The sequence below is a fragment of the Mastigoproctus giganteus genome, chromosome 3 (genome assembly GCF_048544385.1).
Source record: "Mastigoproctus giganteus isolate SK-2022 chromosome 3, ASM4854438v1, whole genome shotgun sequence".
In the NCBI taxonomy this organism is placed as follows: domain Eukaryota; kingdom Metazoa; phylum Arthropoda; class Arachnida; order Uropygi; family Thelyphonidae; genus Mastigoproctus; species Mastigoproctus giganteus.
This window is the reverse complement of record NC_143577.1, coordinates 50565364-50577748: the sequence shown is the minus strand read 5'-3', so window position 1 is coordinate 50577748 and position 12385 is coordinate 50565364. Positions and strand designations below refer to the sequence as shown.

The 12385-nt window shown below is 35.9% G+C and overlaps 1 protein-coding gene across 1 annotated transcript in view; it reads right to left on the bottom strand.

The window, feature by feature from the left end:
- The window catches only part of LOC150087948 (uncharacterized), a 44701-nt gene that overhangs the window by 19672 nt on the left and 12644 nt on the right, over positions 1-12385 (bottom strand). Inside the window, exon 3 of the mRNA XM_090369974.1 lies at positions 3648-4027. Coding sequence (XP_090226100.1) covers positions 3648-4027 — 380 coding nt within the window. The remainder of the gene's footprint in view (positions 1-3647; positions 4028-12385) is intronic.

Below are 12385 nucleotides of genomic sequence, written 5' to 3'. Positions count from 1 at the left end.
GGGAACAATATTCCATGGTAGGGCAGATTTGCGATTTGTACAGAGTGAACAGCTGTTTGGAAGAAAAGTAACGCTGAGAGTGAAAGAGAAAACCAAGTTTTTTTGATGCAGAAGAAGTAATATCTGTAATGTGCTTGTGTCAGGAAAGATTAGAAGTCAGAGTAATCCTCAAAAGAAATATATCATCTTGCCTAGAAATTGGAGTGTCACCAAAGATAAGCATAGGAGCAGAAGAATCCTATTCTTTTTGTGAGATATAACACAGGACAGTTTCAGAAGGACTGAAATAAACTAAGTTGTCTTTGCCGCACTGGAGAATTACCTGGAGATTGGCATTTAAGGAATTGGTAGCGGATATTTGAGAAGTTGAAGCTGATTGAGAAGGGCGAGGTTTCTCGAACTGGAAAGTGGAATGCAATGTGCTATCATTGGCAAAACTATGGATAAGATTTCCAGTCAATGGAAGAAGGTCATTAATATACAAAAGGAAAAGAGTGCTGGAAAGAACTGAACCTTGGGGAACACCAGCATTAGTGGAGAAGTTAGAAGACAAAGAGCCATCTACCATCATCCTCAGTGAGCGATCAGAGAGAAAACTGATAACCAATTACAAAAAACAGTTGGCAAACCATAAGATGGAAGCTTGTTTAGAAGACCTTTATGCCAAACACGATCAAAAGCCTTTGAGATGTCAAGAGCAACTGCTTGTGTTTCACCAAACTTTTCCATTGAATTTGACCATAAATGAGTAACGTAAGCCAGCATATCACCAGTGGATTGTCATTGACGGAATCCATATTGGTGATCATTGATCATACGGAACGTTAAACTGGAGCCTTATTTTTAATCTTTAGAATTACACATAAGTAAATAACAGAATCTGGCATACTTCCAGGTAAAGTAAAATGACTACTGTGCATATACACTAACTCTTAACATCTATAACACACATTCTCAAATATCCTTGAATAAGGCCTAAAATGCCTGCATCAGGGCTTTATTACCAAATTAAGATATGAGTAAATACTTGCAAAGCAGTACAGTCAGTCATCGTATAGCACAATAGTTGTGTTCCTAGAAACCCTCGTGCAATATAAATAACAGGCCTTATGGGAAAAATAAAGTTAGGTGCCAACCACCCAAGATTGAACACACATTTGTAACCGAATCATTACCAAACAATAAATAATCGTAATAAAATACATAAGTATTTTATTACGACTATTGTGTAATAAAATATTGCTAATGCTTTTGCTTCTATCGTAAGCTAACTTGTTCTTTGTTTGATTTTCTATCCAAACAGATGACAGCCGTTCCATCTTTTCCAATTCTTGTGTCTTGATCTAATGGATTTTATTACACTTTGAGTTGTTCCTGCTATGTAAGTTGTTTTTATTTTCTCTGCATTCTTTCTAATTCTCGGCGTTGCGTCATTCAGGCATGTAGCACATGCAATATCACATTCTTTCATTTTGCTCAAAGTGTTTCACAATTTCATATTTTTTCTCTAACAGAGGCGGACTGGCCATAAACCTTATCGGGGAAACCCCGATGGGCCGGAGGCCAGAAGTGTGATTTTGGTGATAAACTAGTTTGAGGCCACTACAAATTTTCCCTGATAAGAATTTTTGACCCAGTCTGCCTCTGTCTATTGATATTGTTTTCCTTTTTCTCTCTGAACCTGTAGTGTCTTTACCAGGACGCTTCCTTTTCACACCTTTTAAGTATTTTATTCATTTTTAGGAAATAAAGTGCAATTACAAAATGAGGAGGCACGCTTGATACACATAAACAAAGCTGCCTCGTGTAGCAACTGAATAAACAACACAATAGTGTGTCTCTGCCATAAAGGTAGAGACACACTATTAACACCTCACTAGCTCACATTTTACTAAGGCACATTTTTTGGGGGTTACTACCATCAAACAATAAAAACAATTTCCAGTTGCGTTTCTGCTAGTGGAATCTGCTATAAACTGGTAGCAAACTCGATCTAATTGCATTTGCGATAATACCGATAGCTGCAGTTGTGTGGGTTTTTATGTTATTATGGTGAAATGTGCATCCGCTTGACTGATATAAAAAATAATCAGTTCAGAATTTATTTTCAGAATCTTCTCTTCATTGCTATCGTGTTGCGTTCAGTTGGGATGATTCTGTGTTTGACTGCTATTTCTTGTAAACACAAAGGCAAATCATGCATAAGTGAATTCGGTTCATGTTATATATGATATTGTTCCCCTATTTATAAATCGTGTATGATCGAATCAGTGTAGTGTAAACACATGTTATAAGAGGACTGACTGTACTTTAAATATTAGCTGGCAGTTCACCAGGTTAGGTCAACTTCTCTCGATATATTAGATTGTTTCTTATGGGAAAATTGGTTCAAAGTTCAAAACAAGTGACCTACAAACATGCTGCAGGAACACTGCATTACTAAGCCTGTACATATTTATATAAAAACAAACTAATTCAGTCAAACAAGCATAATTTAACATAAAATAAAACAGGAAATTACTGAGAATACTCTAAAGACTAACATGATTCACAAATTAGACAACTATACTCAAGGTCCATCAGATGAGCAAATAACAGGTTGTTGACTGTACGTGAAATTCACGTTTTTTTAATGGTTTTACTGCTCGTGATTAGCTTTTTTTTTTTTTTTTTTTTTTTTAACCTATTGCTGAAATCAACTACCTTTCTATACTCAAAATACTAGGATACCTTTATACACTTAACACTTTTCCAGGAACTGCATATGAATAGAGAAATTTACTATTGTTTTTTACGGTAAGTTTGTATATAAATACAAGTGGTTAAGTTTTATTAATATCACAGTAAACAGTTTTCACTTTGTGTTGCTAAAAAGTTTCTTCACTGCTAATAGTTTTATTATAGAAAAAATTTGCAAGAGAAAGTTGCAAGGAAACTTGTTCTTTTTTTTTTTTTTTTTTTTTGTTTGCTGTTAAATATGAAGATGCATAAGAATGCAGCAATGAATATCATAAAAGAATATATTGTATATATTTTATGAAGCGACTACAAGGCAACTATGGTATGTGGCAGTTTTAAGTTAAGGTGCAATGTGGCTCTTTTTATATACTATTTTTTTTTTTTTTCCGCATTTCTGTAATCAGTTCATGATAAATTATATACATAAAGAGAACACTTATATTAGCAAGAATCAATTCGTAATCATTCTCAAATGAAATAAAATAAATCTAATGGATATGATACATTATTACAATGACTTAGATACCAAGCATTTTTCACAGAAAATTTCCAAATATACAAAACTCACATTTCACTGTTTTCAGTAACTTTTAAGGCTTTTTGCTTCCTCTATTTACAGAATAAATTTTTAATTCTTGTAAAGAAAAACACAATGTATTAGCACTTTAAGCATTTTCACTTGGGGTTTGAATCTGTATATTTTTCTTTATCAATTTCAAATAAAAGGGATGCAGCAGTCCTAAATAAAATAGCATGCATAATATTCCAAGAAAGAATCCCAAAAAGTGAAATATTAGTACAGGAAGATAAAACCAATAATGTGGTTGTGCCAAAAAATATGCACTAAGGATCATGCACATATTTTGACAAAATGTAAAACCATAATATAGAAAGTACAAACATATTACTTTTCCTAACGCATCAAATCGTACATTATATTCTATAAAGCAAAACATAAATATCAAACTCATAAAAAAAGACATAATTAAACTCTGAAGGGTCTGGTGAGAATGGTTCACAAACAAACAAAATGAAATAGTAACAACATGAAGTGCAGAAATTAAAAATACCCAGTACTTAAACACAGCAGCAAACAGAACTAATGCTAACACTCTTGCTCCGATGGAAAAAAACCACCAAAAATATTGTACAATAATACAGCAAGTTTCATCTGTTCCTTCTCGCAAGTGACTTGAAGTAAAGTGGTGTTTGCTATTCATCTGGAGGTTTACCACCACTATTGATAATGTATGCAGAGACAGGACAACAGAGACAGTCTGGAATACTACTGCAAAAAATTTCATATATAAAAATTTATAATGCTCAAAATCAAATTAAACTTCTTTTTTTTTTCTTTAGTATTAGGAATAGCAAGTTTATACAGCACCAGCAAAACCTTTCAAACGTACATGTACATATATTTCTGTTTATGTGTATAAATAGTTTAAATTTTTTTTTTGAAAGAAATATATATTAGCTACTATATTTACTTATCTGAAGTAAAAGGAGGGCAACTCATGAAGGATTTCACAATATGAGATGTTACAATAATGATGCCAGTGAACCAACTTTGGTTTGTCTAAAAAATTCAACTGTGTAATAATGATGCAAATGCACTAACTAATGTCATAGTTTGAATTTTACATAGTTTGAGGATTTATGCTCTAAAATATTAATACTATTATTCACTGTAATTTTCAATTTTTTTTTCCAAATTTGGCATTTGAATATTATGTATGCTGCTAACTCTCTGGCACTCTCTAGTGAATATCACTTTCTGTATTGGAGTAATTCATACACTATTATTCAAACATAATAACGAATCTTTCAAACAAATCATTCAGAAATACTTCATGTAAGTCCATTAAAACTGTTACTAACTCATGTGGATAAATTATATTGATGGATCATGTGGGAGAGTTCTATAAACAACTTAAACTCAAAACACATAATTCTAAGCTTTGTAGTGCCAATTCCTATCAGGTTCTCATATTAGCATTACTACCAATTAAAAGTAAAAAAAAAAAAAAAAAGGTGGTGTGGGACCAGATGGGTTCTCTCACACAATAACACTGGGAAAAATGATGATAAAAAAAAAAAAAAACCATACCAAGTAAAAATTTATTTCTATTTAGGAAGGTATAAAACATTACATATTTTTATATTCAGCTAAACAGTTAACATCATCATCATCATCAGCCATTTTCAATCCACTGCAGGATGAAGGCCTCTCCAGCAACTTCCCAGTTCCTTCTGTTTTGTGCAATGGCCATCCATTTACTACCCACAAACTCATAAATTTCATCTATCCATCTCCGTCTTTGTCTTCCAGGTTTTCTTCTAGCTCCTCTTGGGTACCATTCTGTTATTTTTTTAGTCCATCTGTCATCATGTCTTCGAGCTATGTGTCCTGCCCAAGACCATTTTAGTTCTTTAGTTTTGATAAGAATGTCCTTTACTTGAGTTTGCTGCCTAATCCATGTGTTTCTCTTCTTATCTAACAGTCTGATTCCCAATATAATTTGTTCCATTCTTTGCTATGTAGTTCTCAGCTTCTCTTCCATTCTTTTGGTGAGTGCCCAAGATTCACTTCCATAAGTCATAGTGGGGAGTATACACTGGTTCATTATTTTACATTTCAGACAAATTGGGATACTGTTCCTCAATATGTGACTATATTTCCTGAATGCTATCCATCCAAAATTTATTCTTCTCTTGACTTCCATCCATTTATCATTATTACAGCTAATGACTTGTCCCAGATAAGTATATGACTCCACCTTTTCAATTACTGCTCCTTCAATCATTATATCCCTTTCTGTGGAATACTTGTTCATCATTACTTTTGTTTTAGCCATATTCATCTTCAGTTCAATTACATAAGCTTGTTATTTTGAGAGGAACTTCACAGGCTGTCTCACCACTGCAGGATTAAGGACTTGAAAAATTTGAGTAAACTAAATGTCAAGGAAAGTTTTATGCTTAGTCATGTGATGTGCACATGAGGGTGCATAAATTAAAATTGAGAGGGGATAATTGTAGACTAGTCCATAAAGCTGTCTGAAACTTTTCCTTTAGTCAGAGTTGATGCTTGGAATAAACTCTCCTACCTAATCTTGTGGAAGTTGGAAGATTATCTAAATTTAAAGAGGGAGTGGATAAATACATAAAAGAAATGGATAAATGAAAGGAGAGAAGGTAACCTTGGGTACTTATTTTATTTTTTAATTAATTTATTTTTTGGCTGATGCTATACAGGGTGTTTCAGTTAAACGTTTCAGAACTTCTAAGAGGGGTAGAGTACATCCTGACAACTCGAAATCATATAGCAATGTGGGGTCGGAAATGCTTTCCTGAAGCGGTGTTGTACACAGAAGCACCATAAAGAAAAGAGACCGTAAGTGAGAAATCGTTTTAATAATACATGAAAAGAAGCAAAAAGGTACATGGATTAAAGTAAGTGTTCGAAGTTTCTTCAACCTCGTATTGCTTTCGCACAGTGGTACCTTGGAAAATGTGCTACAAATCCCCTTTTTCCTGCTGAAGTGTTGTTTTCCGATGTGGCTTCCTTCACAAGGGAAGGAATTTTCAACACGCATAACGACCATATCTGGGTGGTCGAGAACCCGCATGCAATACGACGTCGTGCAGCACAGATTCGATTTTCGGTCAATGTATGGGCCGGTATTATGGGAGATCACCTCATCGGACCTTACCTGTTACCGTGTCGTCTAACCGGACCTATCTACTTGATCTTTCTGCAGCAAGTATTGCCACAACTTTTGAGAGATAAACAGATTTCTGCATCGACGCAACAGACAATGTGGTTCCAACACGATGGAGCCCCTGCCCATTATAGCGGAGATGTTCGTAACTACCTGGATGTCACATTTGGTCAACAGTGGATCGGACGTGGTGGTCCCGTGCGTTGGCCTGCTCGGTCACCCGACCTATCATGTCTTGATTTTTATTTCTGGGGTCATATGAAATTGCTAGTTTATGACACCCCTGTTGACAATGCTGAGGAGCTGGTTGCAAGAATCGCAGTAGCTGCCGAAGAAATTCGAAATTCGCCTGGAGTATTCCAGAATGTTCGGATGTCCATGCGTCAGAGATGTGAGGCGTGCATTGTAGCCCGTGGAAGAAACTTCGAACACTTACTTTAATCCATGTACCTTTTGCTTCTTTTCATGTATTATTAAAACGATTTCTCACTTACGGTCTCTTTTCTTTATGGTGCTTCTGTGTACAACACCGCTTCAGGAAAGCATTTCCGACCCCACATTGCTATATGATTTCGAGTTGTCAGGACGTACCCTACCCCTCTTAGAAGTTCTGAAACGTTTAACTGAAACACCCTGTATAAACTTGCTTGCTTCCTTCCTCACCTCATTTTTCTGATATAATACTATAACGGAATTTGTACTGAAAGAAAGTAATGCCTACTGGTTCAAAAATCACATATTAATGATTAACTTTTTATGAAACTTCATAATATTGCTAAGATATTTTATAGCACATGCATTGTTTCAATCATTAAAACTCATTAATAAATGGGTTTTATTGCCTCATCAGCTGTTTTAAATGACATCAAAGAGATATCAACAGGTGTCCAATAATTTCACACACTTCAATTATCCTGTTGAGCTGCTTTTATTGCAAGGGCTTCTCTTTCAAATGATTTATAATCAGTTGGAAGTTCAAGTAATATAACAGTATTATTGATATTTTGTTTTCTGTAAGAAATACAAATGTGTGAACTAAGTCCTGTTTGACAGTAATTGCTACTGAAACTATTCAGGTGCTGTATGAGTGTGCTTTGGTACCAGCAGATGCAGAACTTCCACAATCAAAAGATGCAGGATGCTTACAGCACATTTCAGGTGCTGTAAGAGTGTGCATTATATATTTATGTGTATAAAATATCAAACATTTTTATTATTATTATTATATAAGGGTGACAAAATGAAAATGGAGAATTTACTAGCAGATTTAACTTTTCTAAAAATTTGAGTTTAATCTTTGACCTGGTTGTACAGAGTATTACAATATTCTGACCTTGTATGAAAACCACAAAAAGTTATTTTGCCTCTTCATGGGTTCACAAAGAAACGCGGTAATTTGTCATGATGTTACACAGCGTATAATATCTACTTTTTCATGTTCCAGCTGTATGTTTTTCATCAACTCTTCAAACGATGAACAACATACAACTGGTATAGTCATAATATATAGACATTAAATTTCAGATGCCCCACAAAGTAATCTAGTGGTGTGAGGTCTGGGACACTGCCAGAAGCATTAGTTACAGAATCCTTCTCAAGTACAGTCAGTCCTTGTATAGCACGATAGGTGTGTTCCTAGAAACACTCGTGCAATGCAAAATTGTGCAATATAAATAACATGCCCTATGGGAAAAATAGGGTTAGGTGCCAACCACCCAAGACTGAACACACATTTGTAACCAAAACATTACCAACCACAATAAATAATCATAATAAAATACGTATTTTATTACGACTATTATGTAACAAAATACAGTCGATTCCGGTTATTTGGGACACATCGGGACTAGTGCATTTTGGCCCGATTAAGCGGCTGCCCCAATTATCTGAAGTTTTATGTAAATAGTTAAAAATACAATGGATCCCCGCTTTACAATTAGTTCACTGTACAATCAAATCACGTTACAATGGACTCACCATAGCAAAGTACCATTCACTATACGATGTTTAGTAAGCGCAGATCATTGTGATCACGTTTGTGAATTGAATTTTAATTCTATTAAACAGTGATTCTAATTAGCAAAAATAGGAGAAATATTATCCACAGGCTATAAAAGTAAAGATATATTAAACACAAATTTACCCTTTATTACCTTACCAATTAAAAAATTAAATGATACGTGAAATTCGGAAGAATATACGTGATAATCTGAATAATTAATATGTACATACTAACTAGTTGACATTTTTGTTCACTGACATTTGTAGGTGGGGGTTAAAATTTAAAACAGTAAAAAGATAAGCAATCAATAATAAAAAACACGGCACACACAAATTGCAAGTAACACGATATGCGCAAGTGAGAATGGAGTAACTAGTTACGAAGCTTTAAAAATGGGAATGAAGAGAAGATTCTGAAAATTATTTTTTTTTTATATGATTGAAGATTCCATAGCAGTGTAAACACATTTTACCATAATAACCCACAGAATTCCAGCTGTCGGTTTTATCGCAAATTTTCAATAAGATCGAGTTTACTATCAGTTTATGATAGATTTCACTAACAGAAAAGCCCAATAAACAGGTGACTGCTAATTGTTTTATGGATGTGACCTCCAGAAATCCAATCGAACTACATGGTATGGTTGGAGACAATCGTAGGGTAGTCTTCAGTGCTGTGGTCTCCTGCCCAGATTAAACGGCATGTTGTCCCAATTAAGCGAAGTAAACCCTGGCTATTTTCTCAATTGGGTTCTGTTTTTTTAAGATTTGCCCCAAATAAATGGCTGCCCTGATTAACCGGTGGCCCAAATAACCGGACTCCACTGATTTGCTAATGCTTTTGCTTCTATCGTAAGCAAACTTGTTCTTTCTTTGATTTTCTATCCAAACAGATGACAGCTGTTCCATCTCTCTTAATTCTTTGTGTCTTGATCTAATGGATTTTATTACACTTTGAGTTGTTACTGCTATGAAAGTTGTTTTTATTTTCTCCGCATTCTTTCTAATTCTCGGCATTGCCTCATTTAGGCCCGTAGCACGTGCAATATCACATGGTCTTTCATTTCGCTCAGTGTTTCACAATTTCATATTTTTTCTCTATCGACAGAGGCAGACTGGCCATTCTAGAATTATAGAGGTGTGTCAGGCAGTTAATTAATAAAAATATGTTATTTTTTTGGATTTTGTGATGTTTGTGGTATTCAACAGCTTTTTTAAATTTGTAGTTTCTTTTCTCAATCTAAATAAATATTCACTTCGTACATAACTTTGTATTCTTTTTCTTAACGAGAGCCCCAAAAATTGTATAAGCTTCAGGCCCCACAAACCTGATCCACCTGATTCCTATATATTTCCTGAATAAAATGAGTATTTAACTCTAACCAAAAATAAACATTATAAAAATCTGTCAAACCATAAAAGTGGAATTAGGCTTCACAACTGAAAATATCCTCAGGATACAAGAGATTAGTCCTTCAGGTTGTCACAGACATCCTCTCAGATATGCCCAGACAAGCTGTACTTGCAACCTGGGAGTCTGAAACGCTGATGGAACTGATATTCGGGTGGCACTCAAGTCAAGTGGATCCAATTTCAGTGAAGTCTGGACAGTCTGTGACAGCCAAATCCTCTGCTTACACCTTCATGACGGTGGGACTGTTAGTAATCCTGGGTATAACACCCATGCGCAAGCACACTGTGGGTGATCACCCACGTCTGAACCAACATAAGTAGGGGTCAAAGTGTGGCACCCACACCACATGGAGAAATGCCACCCCTCTGTGTTACCAGGCAATTCTAGCTGGTAGATGACTCTCATCAACCGGTGCAATACTACCACTTTGCTTATTGGAGGAACCCATGTTTAGTCTTCAGAGCTAAGTTCCGGTGAACCCTTCCTCATCTCTTCCATCATGCAGTATGACTGACAACATTTGAGGTTATGATGGACATCATGGTGAGATCCAATCTTCCTTACATTTCAAGGGTACAGCTCTAAAACGGCATTCGCAGGCCAGCCGCTAGTTAGTACACCAGACTGAACCTAACTTTCCAGGAGGCTTCCGGATCAGCTAGTGTATAATCTTGCTACCTCTACTCTGCCAGATAGTGACTGTAGGGAGTCCAAGTAGTGTGTAAACCTCCTAAACCTCCAAAACACCTAATTCATTTCACAAATATACGTGGTCTTGGTTCTAATCTCAACGATGTCCATTTCCACTGCAGTCTTCCAAACCCCATGTACTTTTTCTGACAGAATCTCAGTTATCGGCTGATTCAACTACTGCTCATCTCAGTTGCCCAAATTATTTGCTGTATGATTTCTTTCGCCTCAAAGTGGTACTTGTGCATATGTCTGTTCCGATATTCACTGTCAGAGACTTGGTAATTTGGAATCTCCTCTTTTTGATCTTCTCTGGCTTAAAATCTCTCTACCTCATTGTGTCAAATTCATCTGTTGTCTCTACTGTTCTCCCAATTCCACTAATCACTTGGAGCTCTTTGACTTCCTCTCTTTTCAACTTGACTTTCTCCAGTCCAACTTTCCTAACAGTGAGGTAATTTTCCTTGGTGATTTTAATGTTCACAACTCCAGCTGGCTTCCATTTTCTAGTCACACCAACCAAGCTGGTCAAGATGCTGAGGCTTTTGCAATTACTAATGACCTCACACAGATTGTTCATTTAGTTACCACAATACCAGACAATCCTAACCATACACCTAACACACTTGATCTTTTTCTCACAAACAACACTACAAAGTACATGGTCGAAGTGAGTAGTGCTTTAGGCACCTCAGATCACAACTTGGTGATTGTCTCTTCCCCAATGGAACCTTTATCTCATGGCTATTCCCAAACTCTTATTCTTTGGCATTACAAAAATGCAAAATGGGATGACCTGCGAGATTTATTTTCTTCTTTTCCTTGGTCGGATTACTGTTTCACATCTTCTGATGTCAACGTTTGCTCAGCTCATGTCAGTGAAATTATTCTTGTAGGAATGGAATCCTTTATTCCATATTCCACTTTAAAATCTTGTCCTTTATCTAAACCTTGGTTTTCCAATAAATGTGCTAAGGCTGTTCAAGAGAAGAATTTTGCATATCATAACTGGCTTGTTTCCAATTCTTCAGTTTCATTTTCTGCCCACATCAAAGCTTGCAACAACTGTAAAGCAATTATTAATCAGTCCAAACTAGATTTTGAATGGGCTAAGAGTAGGAAACTTGCTTCTTGCCCTAATGGTAGCCAAACATTCTGGTCTCTTTCCAAAGCTATTGGCTGCAACTTTTGCCAATCTCTGCTCCCACCTCTGTCAAAACCAGATGGTTCTGTTGTCACTTCAGCCAAGGATAAAGCTGACCTGCTAGCATCCCATTTTTCTTCCAACTCTTGTATTAATGATCTTCGTAAAACATCTCCCACCATTCTCAACACACTCCATTCAATGCCTCCTGTGGTCTTCCGTCAAAAGGATGTCAGGATTTTGATGAATCTTAATACTAAGAAAGCTCCAGGCCCTGATGGTATTTCTCCACTTGTTCTCAAAACCTGTGCTTCTGAACTTACTCCTGTTCTTTGCCACGTTTTTTCACTTTCTTATTCCAAAGGTGTTTTTCCTTCTGCTTGGAAATTTGCTCATATCCAGCCAGTTCCTAAAAAGGGTGACAAATCCCTCCTATCCAATTATCGTCCCATTGCAATTACTTCTCTCTCTCTATAGCAACAGAAAAATCAATTAACCGCCAACTCTTAAACTACCTAGAAACCTTCCGTCTGATCAATGATCGCCAGTATGGATTCTGTCAGTGTCGATCCACTGGTGATATTCTGGCTTATGTTACCCATTTATGGACAAATTCAATGGAAAAGTTCGGTGAAACACAAGCAGTTGCTCTTGACATCTCAAAGGCTTTTA